This window comes from Rhineura floridana, chromosome 5, assembly GCF_030035675.1.
Source record: "Rhineura floridana isolate rRhiFlo1 chromosome 5, rRhiFlo1.hap2, whole genome shotgun sequence".
NCBI classification, from domain to species: Eukaryota; Metazoa; Chordata; class Lepidosauria; order Squamata; family Rhineuridae; genus Rhineura; species Rhineura floridana.
The window spans coordinates 102,283,774-102,304,336 of NC_084484.1; the positions used below are offsets into that span (position 1 = coordinate 102,283,774).

Consider the following 20,563-nt stretch of genomic DNA (forward strand, 5'->3'; position numbering starts at 1 on the left):
TCACTGTTGCTACCTCTTTACTAAGATACAGCCTCATTTGTACCTCACCAGATGTATTATTTTAGTTCTTAGAGTTACAGCACAAGACGTTAATGTAAAAAATGAAGGTTTGGAAGGGAAAAACATTTTTAAATCTCAGAAGGATCAAAAGAATTTAAATATGGGAAGCTGGAAGAAAGCAGGGCACAAAAATTTCAAATATTAAGGATGTCATAATTTAAAAATTATTATTATTGTTAGTTGCTTGTTACCAAAACATCTCCAAGCAACGTATAACACATTTAAAACAAATATAAATACATTACACCATTAAAAAAACCCAGAACAAAACAAGTCTCATAACAGCCACAAGAAGCTTTGGCAGCACACTGCTAACAAAACAACATCATCTCAGTTTATAAAAAGCCTGGGGAAAAAGACTACCTGGCACTGAAAATATGTCAGTGAAGGTGCTACGCAGAATTTGCTGGGGGAAACATTTCACAGACAGGAGCCACAGATAGACAGAAGAAAGATAGAAGAGTAGGAAAGCAGTTCACCAAGACTACTGAATACAGAACCCAGACTAGTCAGCCCTATTAGGCAGAGGGAAGTAATTGGTTGACTCGCTTGGCAGATTTGATAGCATTAAAAGACAGCATATTGTCCATTATTTAGATGGCATGGTAAAGTGAAACTTTGGCTTCAATTCTCCCATTTGGTATTCCGTTTGTTAGTAATGTGATATCAAAATGAAATTTGTTATATATATTCAGGACATAATTCTACATTTCAAGTTTGAATCCCAGCTTGTCCGTAGCAGAGGAACGAGAAAAATGTAACATACAGCACAATGTTATGTCAACCTTGAATATGAAAAATCAGAATGCAAGCTGGTGCACACATTCAGGACACCTTTCAAGATTGACAATGAAGTGGGAGCTGTGGTTCAAGGGGATTAGGAAAAATGTAAAAAAACTGGAATGTGATTCCACCTCTGAATACTGAGATACCATAATTAAATTTTATATGCATGTTTACAACATCACTGTTCTTGTACTCCCTCTGTGCCCATTTTCAAGGGGTCAGGGGAGAGAGAAGATGCAAAACGGATTGTAATGCAATATCATTTTAAGTTTCAAGTTGTTTAAATTTATTTTTATTCCAAATTGTCTTGGGAGCAGTTATGGCTGAAAGGTGATCTATAAATACAGACAAATAAATCTGAATTATGGCTTTAGAACACAACTAGTCTTTACTAATTATATTTTCCAACAAGAGGAGGGCGCAATTAGGATTTTCAATCTCAACTCCTGAAACATCTAAAACTTTGTATATGCACAAGTGGACATATGAAGCTCCTCTGCACGCGCACAGTGATGCCCCCTTTATCAGGCAGCCAATGTACGTATGGAGATCTACACACTGGAACGTTCAACCTCAGAGAAGCTCAATGAATTGGGAATGGAACAATTTAAATTTCGAGGAAAATGGAATTAGGAAATCTTTCTTTCACCGTGAAAGTGATTATCCAGAATGTGCTGGACAGTCATCTGTTTCTGCTGCTTTAGCATGCTGTCTTAGAACCAAGGGCTGCAATAGAAGTTTTCCTTCTAACTCTATTATTTTCTGATTTACTAGCTGTGTTTCTGTCAGTTGTTTACTTAATTTTTTTTTAACTGGAAGGCAGATGATGGAGGGTTTTTTTTAAAAGGAGAAAACATACAAGAATATCACATGGGAAAATATGTTGTGAAATATTTCCACTACAGTCTGAAAATGCATTTGATCAGCAGTGAAGTTTCAGTGAGAATCACTTTACTCAATCTTGTAAAATACCATGAATGTTAGTGTGTTATGAATCAAGAATGAATCAAACTATTACATTACACCCATCAGTCTGTTCAGGATCACCAGCTGTCCTTCCCTATTCTCTGTACTTTTTTTTTAAATGCATCTTAGTTGCTACAAAACCGAAACTAGAAAAGGTTTCATTATTTTCACAGTGCATCAAAATGGCCTTCAACAGATATTTTAATGCTGATTTCATTATTTCAGTTCTCAGTTCAGTTTTAGTGCCTAAAATAACATGGACACATGTTGGGGGAGAGAAACAAAAAATAAACCCATACAAAACCTGAGATAAAGCCCATATAATATCTGAATCCTGATTGTATAAAACAAGCCAGTACGGTGTTAAATTCCATGTTTTCTATGAAGCCTCTGTAGGTCTACATTGTCCCAAATAATGCCATGAAAAAATACATTCTAACTGCTGACTCTGCTATTGAACTGTGAGCTGTGCACCTACAGTTATATTGGTACGGTAACTGTAAAAGGTACTTGGCTATAGTACCATTTCTGTGCTGAAAGTATCAATCACAGCTTTCTATTATTTAAGTTAGTCTCGGTGTTCTTTTACATATTTTTGATGTTTTGTCCTTCTAGCTTTATGAGATACTCTGGACCATGGCTTGGAGCCAGACTTGCATGAGTGGCAGTAGGCCACTTGCAGAAAACAGATTTCCTAGTCTATCCTGCCGCCTGTACCTCCCCCAAAGTCCAGTGAACACTCCCTACCAGGCCACCCTGTAACAGAGAGAGACTGGGTGAGTAAGCCTATGAGATGGCTGCTTCTCTAAGGAGCACCACCTCCTTTTGCTTTGCTTGCTTGCTGCTGAGCTACCTGTGTGATCAAGGTACAGCATGCCTGTGGGAGAAGCCAGTCGAGGCCTCAGAGGCTGCATCAGCTGTTAAAAGAGAGGAAGGCTGAGCAACTGTGAGGAGGCAGCAGTTACTCTCAAAAAGAGAATTAGGCACAATCTGCACCATACATTGAAAGCAGTATCATACCACTTTATAAAGTCATGGCTTTCCCCAGAGAATCCTGGGAACTGTAGCTGGTTAGAGTGCTGAGAGACCCCTATTCCCCTCACAGAGCTACAATTCTCACAGAGGTTTAAGAATCAATCCCTCTTCCGAGGGAACCCTGGGAATTATAGCACTATGGGGGGAATAGGGGCCTTCTAACAATTCTCAGCATCCTCAACAACCTACAGTTCCCAGGAATGGTGTGATACTGCTTTAAATGTGTAGTGCAGATGGCTGTACTCGCTCACTTGCCTGCTCTCTCTTGGCAGCAAGAGGATAGGGAAGAGGACTGGGCTCATTAAGATTTAGACTGTTAATAGTGGAACCACAGGGGAGCAAGAGACAATGAGATGCTGCTCCTCCTACAACCAACCCCCTACGCTGCACTACTGAAGGGGACGACGACAAGCAATTGGGTAGAGGCAGCAATTTGCACTCTTTCTTCAGGCAGAGCCATGGACCCCACCCTCCCTGCTGCTGTGTCCAGAGAGGATGAGTAAGAGAGAGGATTTAGGTGATGCCTTGTCATGCTTCCTTCCCTTCCAAGCAACAGAGTTCAGAGGAGGTGGAGAGTCTCTCTCTCTCTCTCTCTCTCTCTCTCTCTCTCTCTCTCTCTCTCGTGTGTGTGTGTGTGTGTGTTTGTTTCCATGGTTGGGGGTGGAGGTCTTCCTTCCCACCCACCCTTGCTTCTTTCCAGACTCCAGTGCAATTCAGGGAAAGGGAGGAGAGATTCTTATTTACTATTTGATTACCTCTCTGCATTAGCTGCTAATTGACTGCTTTTCAGTGTTAAGCATGTGCCTTAAAAAGTGTGTTTAACGAAAGGTGTAGTTTCACCTATGATTCAGAAGTTACAGTTCTTCTACACAACTATGAAAGGAACTGGAGGTCTAGTCCTATGGCATATTTGGATTGATTTAAATTAAAAGCAATTGAAACCAATGACTTAAACCTATAAGGAAAATAAGAAAAACTGATTTAAATCAGTTTCCCATTGATAAAAATATATAATGAAGTATTTATTTATTAGATTTATATCCCGCCCTTCCTCCCAGTAGCAGCCTAATTTTCTAAACAATTTCCTAAACAACGGTGCAAATTTGACCACTAAGCCATGTTAATTCACAGCTGTTGAGCTGCTTGTAAAAAAGGTCAACCAAAGTTACTGACATGCAATTAAGGTACTAGCTTGCTGAGAGCTGGCAAAGGGATGGAAAGTGTTTTTATGCTGGGCATGCAAGGTGACTTCCTCCTCTAGCAGCCCGCTTGGTTTCTATGCTCACAACCTGTCCCTTTTCTGTCATTCCACTTACTTACATGTATGAAATTCGTGGTGGCTATTGATATAAAACTGAATTATTATACTGTTGATTCATTTTTACAACCAGGTTTTGCATCTATTTGACTCAATGACCTGGTTCTCAAGCAACTTACATTATAGTTTAAATGTGATTGCACAGTGTGCTGGTAAACACTACTGAAACAACAGATGCTTTGCTCCTTCCCTGCTCTTCCTGCACTGCCGGGAAACAAACCATTACTACCAAACCCAGGCTCATGGTTTGTTTCCTCCAACAATTCATGAGCAGTAAGTGAAAAACAAACCACGAGTTCAGAGACAATACTATGCCAGACCATGGCTTAGCACACAGTAATAGAGTGAAGTGCTTGTAGTTTTAGTAGCATGCTGCATATTCACATTTAACTCATAATTTAGTTTAACTATTGTTTAAAGTGATGCATGAATCAGACCACTGTAAACACTTTGCAGGGAATGTCCTTAAAATATTCTTTTAACTAGCAGCTATGGAAGCTTGTGAGATGAAGTATGAGAATAAAGGAATCTGCACACTGGATAATTGTATCATCTTTCCTGTGTTGCTCCTTTCTACTTCGCTCTGCCTTGGTACAGGCACCTTCCTCACAAAAACAAAAGTAGCAAAAAGGGTAGGAAAGAGCAGTTTACTTTCATCAGGTGAAAATGAAATGCTGTGTTTGGTAGGTATCTCATATCTGAGAAATGACTAGATTGGTTCTTCACTGGCTTAGAAAGTCTCCTTTAACTCAATGTATCCGATAGAGCAGTGGTTCTTAACCTGGGGTACACCCCCCCAGGGGTGCGAGACACAAATTAACCATACAACCAAAGATTTTGGAAAACTCATTTATCTTAGCTAAGTTAGGCTAAAACATCTATTTAAATAAAATTAAAAAATGAACAGTATCTTTTCAGGGGGTGCTGGCAGTGGAAAAGGTTAAGAACCACTGTGATAGAGGCAGTTGAGAAATTGGCTGCAAGGCGAACATGTTTATATCCACATTATTTATAGTAACCGAATTATTCTTTAAGAGAAACATAGCATTTACTATTTAAAAACAAAACAAAGAAACATTACTTTTCAGTCTTAAATATCCGTCTTATTTATTTTGAAATCACCAATTTTATTCTATCCTGCCTGTGACTAAGCGCCATGCCATCAGCACCCCCGCAGTTGTTTACCTTGCTGGGGCGCCGCCCTCCGCCTCCAATCTCGCCCCCGCCCACCTTTGTAGGCTTCCCGACCAAGAACGGCCGTCGGGCACAAGAGTGGGAGAGCGGGGGAGGGCGCGAAGTAACGCTGCCCCAATCCAGAGAAGAGCTACCACCCCGGCACCTCTCTTAGAAGTAGCCAGGGAAAGCCGCAGACGCGAGGTACTGCCCCTCCCTTACCTGACCAGAAGAGGCAGATGCAAATCAGACACGACCAGCCTCTGGGGGCCATTTCCCGCCAACACCAGACCGAGGCGCTCGGTTCTCTGCGGCTGCCGGCCTGCCCGTGGGGGCTTTCGAAGCCCCCAGCCCCTCGGGGTCCAGCCTTACGAAAGTCCTCTGTAACACGCCTAGACCGCTTGCTTAGCAACGCGTGGTCCCGCTCTCACGCCTCCTTCGAGCACTCCCTTCTCCTTAGCGTCCCTCATAGCGCAAAACCTCAGCGCGACGCGCGCTCTCAGGCCAACGCAGCCACTTCCTTCTACTTTCTCAAAGCAGCCAGGTGAACGTTTGTCCCATGACTGACTAACCACGCCGCTCTGGCACCTGGCCCGAAAACTCCCGCAGTCGGCGGCTCTAAGGAGGAGAGGTGGTGACCTTGCTCCTCTCGCAAACACGGCACGTCTAACCAAGCCAACAAACAGCACAGAGCAAAGCCTCGCCGTCTCGCTGGAGCAGCAACTTTTACATGCACTGCTTGTCCCTTTTTACAATATGGACCCTGCTCAGTACCAACAATTTATAGGAGGCTGGGCCCAATAAATTATAGGACCCTGCAGAGTTGCGTAGCGGAACTGAGAGTTTTGAGCAAGCGTGTGTGTGTGTGTTTGAATCTTTGCTAAGATTCTACCTTCCCTGCAAATTAGTCAGACAGAGACTTTAAACTTTAAAATAAGAAAGAACTACTTTATTCTGGAAGTACATGCTTGATAGGAAAGAATTCTATATCTAGCTAACTAGCTATGCAGGAGCAACCAGCACTGGTCCCAGTGCTAGCCCTCATGCTGGTTGAGAGGAGAGACAAAGGAAAGATGTCTGCTCCCCTCTCCAGAAAGAAGACGAAACTGGGAAGGGGGGAAGGAACTGGGCTCAACATTCCTTGCATATCAGTCTAGGAGGAAGGAAGAGACAGCAGGAGATCAAAGGGATAGGTATAGCCTAGCAAGCAAGAGGTCTCTCTAGCTATGCCTTTAGCCCCATGCAGCCTCAACCCACAAGTTGGAGTTGAACCCCATATATTCCAACACAACTGGAGTCGTGTGCTGCTGTTTTCTTTGCCACAACTGAAATTCAGTGTCAGTAGTCTTGGTGGAAAAGCCCTTTCCCAACCTGGTAATGCTTTTCCCAAACCTCCGGATGCTTTAGACTACAAGTCCAATCAGTCCCAGCCAGCTCAGACAAAAACACGTAAACTAGTGGAAGGCGCTTAGAAATTGTACTACTGTATGATTTGACACCCAAGCAAAACTATTTTTTCCCCATGGGAAAACTACAATATGTCTTATTTGCTTCATTTGAATGTCACTTTTGGCAGATACACAGCCTTCTAAGGCAATTTACAAGACTTTGAAAACAATATAGCCCACCATTGAGCAGAGGATCAGCCTACACCAGACAAACTCCATTTGGCAGCACTTGTGGGTTGCTGAAAGCAACTGTGGTTATTTGCATTTAACACATGTGGCCTGCCTCAGAAACAGACAACTTGTGGTTCTGGAGCGCGGCCAACGGTCACAGAGGATAGGGTTCCACTAACACCTGGAGTGCCGCAGGCTCCCCATCCCTGTACTAATTCCATGAAGCAGATGTGACGTTGTGAAGCCATGCTCTGTGCAATCCAGCCACAACGCACACAACGCCCTGGAACAAGGCTGAAGACCGTGCTTGGAGAGCAATCTTTTCTCTTTCCTTCTTCTTAAGCCTTAATATAACCAAAGAAAACCCTCCTTGAAGGAAGAGGCCCAATCCTCCGTCTCTCTGGTTTTATAACACTCATGCACACACAGCCAAGGAATGAGGAAAATGGGTGAGGGTTCATACTGCCTTGCCCCTTGCACCATTGTGAAATGGTGCAAAAATGCTCTAAGAGAGCGTAAGATTAGTGCATGTTCTGTCTCTGCCCTTACCCTACTTGTAAGGTGTCAGTAAAAGGGGAGAGTACCTTTGTCAAAAGCATAACTAGGAGGGATGTGACCTCATTCCAGTAAGAAAATGCAAGTGCTTATTATGTGACTGCACAGGGGTCAAATGAGCACATTTACAATTCAGCCACTTCCTTCCCCTAAAGAGCAGGTGTCCTAGCTTGTTGTCCTGTCCTTTTATTTCTACCAGGAAAGGACAAACACCTACAGATACCATATCAAGATTTGAAAAGGGAGCATTCTCCTTGGGATGGGAGAGATGGAAAGCACAGAGGGGCAACCTGGAAATTGCTCCGTAGGGGAGTAAGTTTGACCACTTTTGCCCCAATGTCTGCGGGGGGGGGGGAAGGATTCTATTCTATGTACAAGGTGGACTTTTTCATGTTAGAGCCACCAACTGTACAAGCCAAAGCATTTCCTAACTTTTGTGAATAAAGGAATTGAGTATTGCATTAATCGGATGAGGGCACTTTGTTGCAAAGCTTGGGCACAAGAGGGTCTACAGCATGGGCATTTCCATATCAATTCTCTTACTTTTTCCCTACAAATGATGCAATTTGAAATTTCTCTTATCTGACACAAGGACAATGATGAAGTTGGTTACAAATTTCCAGTTCCTTATTTGCTTGAAAGTTCAAAACACTAAAAAAGAAGTAAATACTGAACCCCCAAATAAGCTTTGGGATACTCCATATCATATATGTCCACGATCAGGAGCTCTCCACTTTGAGCCCAACAATTATTTTCTTCAGTCGAAACGATCATGCTTGCAAAACACTCTTAAATGTGTGATAACATCATAATCTATATATAAAAAAGGAAGAGGGGCTGCCCACCACAAAATATGCTTTGGGCCACCACATGGATCCAGCCCGGTACTTCCTGTGGGCTCATGGTACAGTCAAGTGTGTCTGTGCACACCAACAATAGCCAAAATATGTAGGAAAAAATAAGTAACTAGCGGTTCCTACCCCAAAATATGCTTTGGACCACGTCATAACATGCAGCGACCCAGCTGGGGGAGTGTCTTCAGTGAGATGCCATTGCATCCACACCACCCACAGCTTTCTCCAGGTACAAGGCACAGTCAAGTGCTTTTATGCACACCAACAATAGCTAAAACATGTAGAAAAAAGTAACTTGGGGTGTCCACCCCAAAATATGCTTTGGGCCACAATAAATAATGCATCCATCCATCCAGAAGAGTGTTTTCTGTGAGATGGTTTTGTGTGTCCTCTATGAGATGATTTGTGGTGGCCCATTTTTTATAGTCTTATGATGCCATCATGTATTTATGAGTTTTTCCAAAGCATGATAATTTTGATTAAAGAAATTTGCTGTTGGGCTTGAAGGGGAGAATCCCCTGATTATGGAGATATATGATATGGGGTATCCCAATGCTTATTTTGGAATTTAGGGACATGTGAATTTTATTAGCATTTCAAACTTTTGAGCAAATAAGGAATTGGGAACTAGTAACCAACTTCAGCATCATGACACAAGGCAAGTGTGTGTGCGGGAATGACTTGTGATCCCACACAGGGTATTGATCTCTAATAACATTTTGTCACAGTTGGTATACTACAGGTTTCAGGAAACATGTACAGTAGGGCCCCGCTTTACGGCGCTTCGCTTTACAGTGATTCGCTAATACAGCGGTCTCAATTAGACACAATTAGACCAAAGCCCCACTCATACGGCGCTTGTTCCGCTTTTACGGTGGTTTTTGGGCATCGTGCGCCATTCTATTCAATGAGTTCCGCTTTACAGTGGTTTTCGCTTTACAGCAGGGGTCCGGAACATAACCCACCGTATGAGTGGGGCCCTACTGTATAGGTTTTGGGAAAGGTGTTTAAACTCTTTAAACATGGGTTTCATTAACAATGACCCAGAGTGAACAACAGGCATCATGTTTATTTGGGGAACAATGAAAACAATAACTGAAGTTTGGACTTAATGAGATTTCCTAAACTGATTCCCAAACAACTAATTTCCTCTGCCCACCCACCCTCTCTTCCAACTATCAACCATAAAAAATCCCGCAACTGATATGCAATGCTCCCTTCCTCCTTCACCTCCTACTTTCCTTAACATTCCATATTCCATGTGATCTCTGCACTTCCATCCAAACACAAACCCCAAACATGGCTCATACAATCTCATATAGAAAATCCTCATAACAAACAGTGTAATGTGGAGCCTTTGATCCCACAGAGGCAGACAGGGATAGCAAACGTATTAAAGTGAATTACGTCTTATTCTTATTCCTTATGAGATGAAGAACAGTCTGCCCTATAAGTAACTGAGGGCCACAATAGTAGCTTTGTCACTGATGAGACAACATCTTTTATTTGTTTGGTGTGAGGTGTGGGCATAACTGGAATGAGGGTGCAGCATCTCATAGGCTACAATCTCCTGGTGACAGGCAAGGGTATACAGTTTGCATAGCCTAAATCCTATTTTGAGGAGCACAGGTATACAATAGTTCTTTTACTCAAGCTGCTTCTACACTTCTGTATTTAATAGGAACTATTCAGTCTTCACAAAAACAAGAATAACTTCTGTATTGATGCCTTGTAAATAAATATGATTTTTAATTATTATTTTCATTCTTATCTGTGTGGTGTCAAACTGTTGAAAAAAGTAAATCTCTTCGAATACACAGGTACCAAGAACTGATGGGGTGCTGTTTTTCACAACAGGAGTCATTAAAAGAATAATTGCTCTCTGAATCTCTTGCCTTAAGCACTCACATTCTCTGAACACAGGTACCAAAATATTCAGGGGAACTATTTTTAATAGCCAACCTATCACAAACTCATCATAATCAGAGACTGCTACATGGTCAGACAGATACGAAACAAAGCAAAATAAAATCAATTTGCTCTCAACCAAGAATATAAGAGCCCATCTAGTCCAACATCTTGTTCTCACACTGGTCAGCCAGCTTCCTATGGGAAGCCTGCAAACAGGACTTTAGTGCAATAATGGTTTCCTCACTTGTGATTCTTAGCCACTGGTATTCAGAGGCATACAATCTCTGGCCTATGGATACTATGACCACTCAGCAGGGAAAATGTCAAACGTACTACTGCCAATCCATAAAAGTATATGCCCATCTCACTAATTTGTTTTCATTCAAGGGGTGGGGAAGGGGTTTGAGAGTGTTGAAGAGCTGAGAGCAAAGCCATCAGGAGTCTAGACCAAGAGGCTAGACTCCTAGCAGGGGCACCCAAAGCGGAATGGTCAAAGCTGAGACACCGGACTAAGATGCATCCAAACTCAGAGGAAGGCAATGGTAAACCACCTCTGAATACCTCTTACCACGAAAACCCTACGAAAAGAGTATCCAAAATGCAACACGAGATAGTGCTGGAAGATGAGACCCCCAGCTACTGGGGAAGAACAAAGGACAAGTACAAGTAGCACTGTGACTAATGACGCAGCTGAGCCAAAGCTGAAAGGAAGCCCAGGGGCTGATGCACACAGATGCGAAAGGAGAGTCTGGAGTTGTACCATGCACACAATAGGAACATGGAATGTGAGAAGCATGAACCAGGGAAAGTTAGAAATTGTGAAGCAAGAAATGGAACGTATCAACATTATTCCATAAAGGAAGCCACAGACCTGAACTTACAAGATCTGAACAGGGTGGTTCACGACAGATGCTCTTGGAGGTCACTGATTCATAGGGTCGCCATAAGTCATAAACAACTTGAAGGCACATAACAACAACAACAGGCAAATACACTGATTACTTGCTTCTGCTACTGCTCTCTCTGTATATATAACAGCTGAATAAGAAGCTGATTTGGCACTTGGCACATTCAGCCCATTGTTGGGTGACTTCGCTGCAAATATATCTCTACTTTTGCTCCGTCAATTCTTTATTTGATTCTCTTACAAATAACAACATTTATATCCCACTTTTTTTTTCATCATGGGGCCAAAGCAGTGTACATGTAGTTCCTAGGCAGTCACCCATCCAAACACTGACCAGACCTGTATCTGCTTAGCTTCATCAAGGTGGTGACCTCATGTGCCTTCTGACCATACCTTAAGTATATAACTACACCATGCTTACATTTACTTATTTCCATTTTTATCGAACCCTTATTCCAAGGAGCTCATTGTTCTCGCTGATTTTACCATCACAACAACCCTGTGAGGTAGATTAAACTGAGATAGAATTACTGGACTAAAGTTACCCATTGAGTTCATGGGTGATTGGGAATTTAAACTTGGGTCTCTCTAGTCCCTCACCCAACAGGCATCTTAACAAATTTAATACAGTACGTGTGCATTTGTGGCATGCTTTATACTTGAGGAGAAAAAATATACCGATGGGCAAACTGCTTCTGAATGTCTGCAGAGTGTTTCCTTTGAGAACACTAATTTGAAGAACAGGACTGCTGTTCCTTAGGGTTGCCATCTTTCTCTACAACATGGGACTTTTCCGACTGAGAAGACTGGCGCTCCTGTCGAAGCCCTGGTTGAATTGTGGAATACGGAGATGACCCGGGCGGTTGACACGATCGCTCCCATGCGCCCCCTCCTATGTAGAGCTCATACAGCTCCATGGTATACCTCGGAGCTGAGAGTGATGAAGCAAGAGAGGAGGAGGCTTGAGTGCAGATGGAGGCGAACTCCCGACGAATGCAATTATGGCTTGGTAAGTGCCTGTTCTAAGCGGTATATAGTAGCGGTGAGGGCAGCAAAAAAGAGATATTTTGCTGCCACAATTAAGGCATCTCTCTCCCGCACAGCGGAGCTCTTTAAAATTGTACGAGGGCTTTTACATTCTGGCCCTCGGGATATTATAGATTCATCTGTAGCCCGCTGTGATGAGTTCGCGAGGCACTTCCAGGATAAGATCGCATGCATTCGCCGGGACTTAGACTCCAATATTATGGCAGTGGGATCTAATGAAGCATCCAGAACACGGTCTTGTCCTTATTTATTGGATGAGTTTCAGTCTGTGCAGCTTGAGGATGTTGACAAGATCCTTGGACTGGTGCGGTTGACCACATCTGTGCTGGACCCTTGCCCCTCTTGGCTGGTGAAAGCTGGCAGGACCGGAACCGCCGGCTGGGCCAAGGAGATAATAAACGCCTCTTTGAGAGAGGGAGTGGTCCCTGACTGCCTAAAAGAGGCGGTAGTGAGACCGCTCCTGAAGAAACCCTCTTTGGACCCAGATAACCTGAACAACTATAGACCTGTGGCGAATGTTCCGTTCTTGGGCAAGGTGCTGGAACGGGTGGTTGCCAGCCAGCTCCAGGGGCTCTTGGATGACACTGATTATCTTGATCCATTTCAATCCGGTTTTAGGCCCGGTTTTGGCACTGAAACAGCCTTGGTCACCCTGTATGATGACCTTTGTCGGGAGAGGGACAGGGGGAGTGTGACTCTGTTGATTCTCCTTGATCTCTCAGCTGCTTTTGATACCATCGACCATGGTATCCTTCTGGGAAGACTCACGGAGTTGGGAGTTGGGGGTACTGCTTGGCAGTGGCTCCGCTCCTACTTGGTGGGTCGCCACCAGAAGGTAGTGCTTGGGGAACATTGCTCGATACCCTGGACCCTCCATTGTGGAGTCCCGCAGGGATCGGTACTGTCCCCCATGCTTTTTAACATCTACATGAAGCCACTGGGTGCGGTCATCAGGAGTTTTGGGGTGCGTTGTCATCAGTACGCTGATGACACGCAGCTCTATTTCTCCTTTTCATCTTCTTCAGGTGAGGCTGTTAATGTGCTAAACCGTTGCCTGGCCGCGATAATGGACTGGATGGGAGCTAACAGACTGAAGCTCAATCCAGACAAGACTGAGATGCTGTTGGTGAGTGCCTTCTCTGCCCAGATGATGGATGTTCATCCTGTTCTTGATGGGGTTACACTCCCCTTGAAGGAACAGGTTCGTAGCTTGGGAGTTCTTTTCGATCCTTCCTTGTCTCTTGAGGCCCAGGTGGCCTCGGTGGCACGGAATGCTTTTTACCATCTTCGATTGGTAGCCCAGCTACGTCCCTATCTGGACAGTGATGACCTCGCCTCAGTTGTTCATGCTCTGGTAACTTCTAGATTGGACTACTGCAATGCGCTCTACGTTGGGCTGCCCTTGAAGACTGTTCGGAAACTACAGCTAGTCCAGAATGCAGCGGCCAGATTGCTGACGCGGACCAGAAGGTCCGCTCATATAACACCTGTTCTGGCCCGTCTGCACTGGCTTCCTATTTGTTTCCGGGCTAGATTCAAAGTGCTGGTTTTGACCTATAAAGCCCTACACGGCATGGGACTGCAATACCTGGTGGAACGCCTCTCCCAATATGAACCTACCCGTACACTGCACTCAACATCTAAGGCCCTCCTCCGAGTGCCATCCCATCGAGAAGCTCGGAGGGTGGTGACTAGAACTAGGGCCTTTTCAGTGGTGGCCCCCGAACTGTGGAACAGTTTTTCTGATGAGGTGCGCCTGGCGCCGACGCTACTATCTTTTCGGCGCCAGGTGAAAATCTTTTTATACTCCCAGGCATTTTAAAGTGTATTTTAACAGTATTTCACTATTATCTTGTATTTTGGACGTTGTTTGGTTCTTTTATTGTTTGTTTGTTTTTGGTTCTTGATTTATTGTATTTATTGTACTTATACACTGTGCTTGTTTTATTTTTTATGTACACCGCCCAGAGAGCCTTCGGGCTTAGGGCGGTATATAAATTAAATACAATAAATAAATAAATAAATGGGATCTATGCCTTTAAAAACTGTGTAGCAGACATAAAGAAAATTGGTTCAGCTTTGCCTTGTTCACATGTAATATTAAGCTAAACTATGGCTTAGCACAAATGCATGAGTGTGTGGGATCCCAGAGAGGAGACTGCAGCTACTGCACTCCTTCCCTGGTCCCGCTACTGCTATGCTACCCAGGACTATGCCATGGTTTGGCTTGGCATGTTGTCTGAACTCAGGCTTGTAGTTTATCTTGCTCCAGACAAATCACAAGCTGTAACTAAAGTTTGTTTTTGGCTTACAACTCTTGATTTGTCTGGAGGTGATAAACCACAAATCTGGGGTCAGACAACATGCTAAGCCAAACCATGGTTTAGCCTTAGGTAGTGTGGAAACAGGAGAGCCGAGGAAGGAGTGCAACCATGCTTTGGCTTATCATTATGTAAGAACTATGCCAGTGTATATTTGTGCCACACTTTCTTCTTGATGCTTCACATAGGAGGCAGTGAAGCAGGTGGGTATCTGACTGCTTCTTCTCAGTACAAATTATCAAAAAACAAAACAGGAAAAGAAACAAAGACAGCTTTGTTGAAGCAGAAACAAAGGCAACACAAGAAGTTCCCTTTCAGTAGATTAGGGAAAAACTCACGTGATGCAAATACCTATATTCTCACAAAGAACAAGGGAAGGAACAGTTTAGATTAAAACATCCCCCTAAGATTGTCAGTTACCAATCTTAAACTTCTAGTGTTTTATAGCAAGGCTCTAGGGATGGCTAACGACTCAAAAAAGTAGTGTTCAACACTGTCAACCACTCTCATGACATTTTCCTTTGCCTTTCTACCTAGAACTCCTTCTACCTGCTGTACCCTAGCACTGTCAATGGAAGTCCCCCATATTGGCAGCCAGGAAAGTAAAATTAATCACTGTCCAGAGACTGAATATTCAGTGCTAGGCATACAGAACATAAGAGAAGCCCTGCTGGGTCAGACAAAAGCACCATCTAATCATGCACCTTGTTTCTCACAGTGGGCAATCTAATGATTCCAGGAAGTCCACAATCAGGACTAGAAAATAACAACCCAGCAACTGGTATTTAGTGCATACTGCCTCTGAACATGAAAATTCTATCATTTAATTAATTGATGAATAACCCACCCTTCCTCCCAGAAGGAGCCTGGGGAGGCAAACAAAAACACTAAAAGCACTCTAAAGCATCTTAAAAATAAAAGACTTTAAAATATATTAAAACAGAACATCTTTATATACGTACTACCTTCAAGTCGATTCCGACTTATGGTGACCCTATGAACAGGGTTTTCACAGTAAGCGGTATTCAGAGGTGGTTTACCATTGCCTTCCTCTGAGGCTGAGAGGCAGTGACTGGCCCAAGGTCACCCAGTGAGCTTCATGGCTGTGTGGGGATTCAAACCCTGGTCTCCCAGGTTGTAGTCCAACACCTTAACCACTATATGTTAAAAACATATTAAAACAAAACATCCTAAAATCTTGTTAAAAACAGCTTTAAAAACATTTTTAAAAGCAAGTCTAACACAGACACAGACTGGGATAAGGTCTCTACTTAAAAGGCTGCCACCGCCCCCACCAGCTACCTCACCAGAAAGATGCCTTGGAGACCCGAGGGAGAGGTGTCTTGGCAACCTGGTGTTGGCGCATAAGGCATGCAGGAGCAGAGCCCTTAGTTCCTGCTAAATAAAATGTATAGTTGTTGCCTGCAATAAGGAATGAATGTATAACTAAGTAAGATTCAGGGCACAAACTTAAATTTGTCTGGAGGGCTTTTGAGGCTTGGCCTTGCCTAGTTCAGTCTGTAAGACCATGCAGTCTATGGGGCCCAGCTGAGATCTTGTTTCAGTCTTGGAATCTGATGTTGCCTGCTGAAGAGACTGGGTTGAATTGAACCTTCTTGAATACGGATATCATTTTAAAAGGGATAGTTTTTTTTAATTTAACTGACTGTTCCCATATGCACCTCACTGTCCTGTCACAGTGTCACTGATTGTCCTTACATATTTTCTTAAATAATGAAGAACATTAACTGATCACTTCCGCAGGTCCCCTGCTGTGATATAAAATGTGTCATTTGAAAAAACAATTGGTCACACCCACTTTTATATTTTGACCATGCCCACTTTTTTACTTCAGTAATACCTGCTTTGACATTAGGTGTATTAGATTTCCAGAAATATTATTATGATTTATGATTTATTTATTAAATTTATATCCTGCCTTTCCTCCCAGAAGGAGCCCAGGGCGGCAAACAAAACACTAAAAACACTCTAAAGCATCTTAAGAACAGACTTTAAAATATATTAAAACAAAACATTTTTAAAAACAAATTAAAACAAACATCTTTTTTTAAAAAAATCTTTAAAAAACATCTTAAAAAGCAATTCCAACACGGACGCAGATTGCGATAAGGTCTCTACGTAAAAGGAAAGTCTTCAGTAGGTGCCAAAAAGATAACAGATATAGCACCTATCTAATATTTAAGGGGAGGGAATTCCAAAGGGTAGGTGCTACTACATTAAAGGTCTGCTTCCTATGTTGTGCAGAACGGAGTTCCTGGTAAGATGGCATCGGCAGGAGGCCCACACATGCAGAACACAGTGATCGACTGGGTATGCAAGGGGTAAGACAATCTTTCAGGTATCCTGGTCCTAAGCTGTATAGGACTTTGTACACCAAAACCAGAACCTTGAACTTGTACAAGTACAACTTGTACAACTTTTCCAGCTATTATTGAACTGCACCCCCCTTACAAAAGAACATGGAGCTATTTACCAGAATGAGACAAGTGAGAAACATTTGAAGCAATCCTACCATAGCGAAGGTGTTAAAAGCACTCTGTCAACCTTGGCACCTGTGGAATGTGTGTACTCGTAAACATGGGTCACCAACAGAGAAAGACATTAAGTAGTGAGCAGATAGGTGCCCCTGGTAGGGACAAACATAGCTCAGTCTGATCTGTCATATAAGAGGTAATACATTACCAAAACAGTGAAATACATAAACCAGCCACAAATGTGACGCTTTAATAAAACACTCTTCTGCCTTAGGGCTGTCAAATTTCCATTTCTGAGGATTTTCTGCCACTCTCACTAGGCTTCGAAATGTGACTCTAAAGAACAAAGCACGTGCAAACACAAAAAGAAAATGCACAAAAGTATTGTAGCAGCATGCGCTATGCATATGGACTGCAACATTTTTATAGTGACATGACCTCACACAGGCATTATAATAAATTCCAGTAGAATTTCTGAGGTCTTGTAATGACAAAATTCCTGGGTAGGGCACTGAAAATTTCAGAATAGGATTCTTCTTTTCACCATTAACAGAAAGCAATTCTGTATAGAAATGCCATGTTAATTGGGTTTCTTGAAAGATTATTTCATTCAACCTGATTAAGTTTACTCCTGAGAAAATATGTGTGGGACCACAATGGCAGAACTGGAAAGAACCAGTGACTTAACAGAGCAATCCTATGCATGTCTACTCAGAGGTAAGCCCCATACTGAAGTTAACAAGGCTTAATTCCAGCATTAGATCACTTACCTAGGACTAAGAGTAAGACCCATTGATTGCTGTAAACCGCCCAGAGAGCTTCGGCTATGGGGTGGTATACAAGGGCAATAAATAATTAAAATAAATAAAATAAATAAACTTGTAATAATAATAATAATTTAATTTATGTGTCGCCTATCTGGCCAATGGCCACTCTAGGCGACGTACAAATCAGTTGCAGTAAATGCAGCACAATAAAATACACATAAAATACAATATAACAAGGAAACTATAAATAGGAATGATAACAGTTCAGAGTAATAGGCAGTTAGTCCTGAAAATTAACCCTCCCCGGATGTCCCAAAGGCCTGTCTGAAAAGCCAGGTCTTCAAGGCTTTGCGGGATACATTCAGGGAAGGGGCATGCCGAAGATTATACGGGAGGGAGTTCCAGAGAGTGGGGGCCGCCACTGAAAATGCCCTCTCTCTAGTCCCCACCAACCTAGCTGTTTTAGTTGGTGGGACTGAGAGAAGGCCCTGAGTGGCCGATCTTGTCGGGCGGCATAATTGGTGACGCTGGAGGCGCTCCATCAGGTAAACTGGTCCGAAACCGTGTAGGGATTTAAAGGTTAGTACCAACACCTTGAATTGAGCCCGGAAAATAACTGGAAGCCAGTGTAGATCGAATAACACTGGAGTGATGTGTTCCCGGCAGCGACAATTTGTAAGTAGTCGAGCCACAGCATTTTGTATAAATTGTAATTTCCGGACCGTTTTCAAGGGTAACCCCACGTAGAGCGCATTGCAGTAGTCTAAACGAGAGGTGACCAGGGCATGTACTACCAGTGGGAGCTGATGAACAGGGAGGTAGGGTTGCAGCCTACGAATGAGGTGTAATTGATACCAGGCTGCCCGGCTCACTGCCGAAATCTGAGCCTCCATGGACAGCCTGGAATCAAGAACAACCCCAAGGCTGCGGACCTGGTCCTTTAGGGGCAATTTTACCCCATTGAACATCAGGTCAACATCTCCCAACCTTCCCTTGTCTCCCACAAGCAGCACCTCAGTCTTATCGGGATTCAACTTCAACCTGTTCCTTCCCATCCATCCACTCACGGATTCCAGGCACTTGGACATGGTCTCCACAGCCAACTCTGGCAAAGATTTAAACGAGAGATAGAGCTGAGTGTCATCCGCATATTGGTGACACTGCAGCCCAAATCTCCTAATGATTGTCCCCAGCGGCTTCATATAGATATTAAATAGCATGGGAGAGAGGATAGAGCCCTGTGGCACACCACAATTGAGAGGCCAAGGGTCTGAAACCTCTTCCCCCAATGCTACCTGCTGATGCCTATCGGAGAGAAAGGAATGGAACCACCATAATACAGTGCCTCCTATTCCCAATCCCTCCAGGCGATGTAAAAGGATACTGTGGTCAACAGTATCAAAAGCTGCTGAAAGATCAAGGAGGACAAGAAAGGTGAATTCTCCCCTATCTAATGCCCTCCTCATATCATCAACCAGAGCGACCAAGGCTGTTTCAGTTCCATGTCCAGTCCTGAAACCCGATTGGTATGGATCCAAATAATCTGTTTCATCCAAGTGTGTCGACAGCTGATTAGCCACCACTTGCTCAATGACCTTGCCCAAGAATGGTAAATTCGAAATTGGGCAAAAGTTATTCAAAACCTGGGGATCCAAGGAGGGCTTCTTTAAGATGGGCTTTACAATTGCCTCCTTGAGGGCTAATGGCATTACACCCTCCTTCAAGGATGCATTGACCACCGCCTTGATCCCCTCGCCCAGTTTCTCTTTGCAGCTCACCAGGAGCCACGATGGACAAGGATCATTTAGACAGGTGGTAGGCTTCACAGTTGAGAGCACCTTGTCCACATCCTCAGAAGGGAGAGGCCGAAACCGATCCCACTTGACTGGCTTGCAACTGGCCAACTCTGATTCACTCACTGCATCCACGGCGTACGGGATCGAGCTCCGTAAATGTTCGATTTTGTCAGCAAAGTGCTTTGCTAACTTGTCACAGGAGGTTTTGGACTGCTCCAAGGGTTCCTGACCAACTGGACCGACCAGGCTTCGGACCACCTGGAACAACCTCCTGGGACAGCACTCTGCTGACGCAATAGAGGCAGCAAAGAACTTCTTCTTTTCTGCCTTTATTGTCACTTGGTAGGCAGTTACTGCTGCTCTAACCTGTGTCCGGACATCTTCGGAACGGGATTTCCGCCACCGGCGCTCTAGTCGTCTCACCTCCTGTCTCAGATTACGCAACACTGGTGTGTACCATGGTGCTAACTGAGTTCTGTTCAGGGGGAGAGGACGTTTCGGTGCCACCCGGTCCACAGCCCTGGGGATCCCTTCATTCCACTCTAACACCAGGGAGTCAACCGAGCAGCCTTCAGCAGGTTCCAATTCCCCAAGCGCAGTCAGGAATCCTTGTATAGGATGACATACACACTAGGATACAAACCTGCAAGAAATAGCACCTAGTTCACACATTAGTCACAAGCGGTGTGTGGAAAAAAATGGAAATGGACTGCTTTCAACTCGATCCCAACTTATGGCAACCCTATAAATAGAGTTTTCATGGTAAACAGTATTAAGAGGGGGTTTACCATTGCCTCCCTCTGAGGCTAGTCCTCCCCAGATACCTAGGGCCTGCTCAGCTTGCCACAGCTGCACAAGCCAGCCCCTTCCTTGTCTGCAACTGTCAGCTGGGGGGCAACTGGGCTCCTTGGGACTATGCAGCTTGCTGCACAGGTGGCAGGGCATGTAACCCG

General features: G+C 43.7%; 1 protein-coding gene across 6 annotated transcripts in view; it reads right to left on the reverse strand.

Moving 5' to 3' along the window:
* Window positions 1-20,563, reverse strand: part of IL10RB (interleukin 10 receptor subunit beta) — a 37,182-nt gene that overhangs the window by 14,037 nt on the left and 2,582 nt on the right. Inside the window, exon 1 of one of the 6 annotated variants that reach the window (XM_061627779.1) lies at window positions 5,561-6,085. The exons of 3 other annotated variants lie outside the window; for them this stretch is intronic. In XM_061627779.1, the coding sequence (XP_061483763.1) occupies window positions 5,561-5,612 (52 nt within the window). In that variant the 5' untranslated portion in view covers window positions 5,613-6,085. Of the gene's footprint in view, window positions 1-5,350; window positions 5,514-5,560; window positions 6,086-20,563 lie in introns of those variants that run through there. 2 more of the 6 variants (XM_061627781.1, XM_061627777.1) reach the window with 2 other exon arrangements.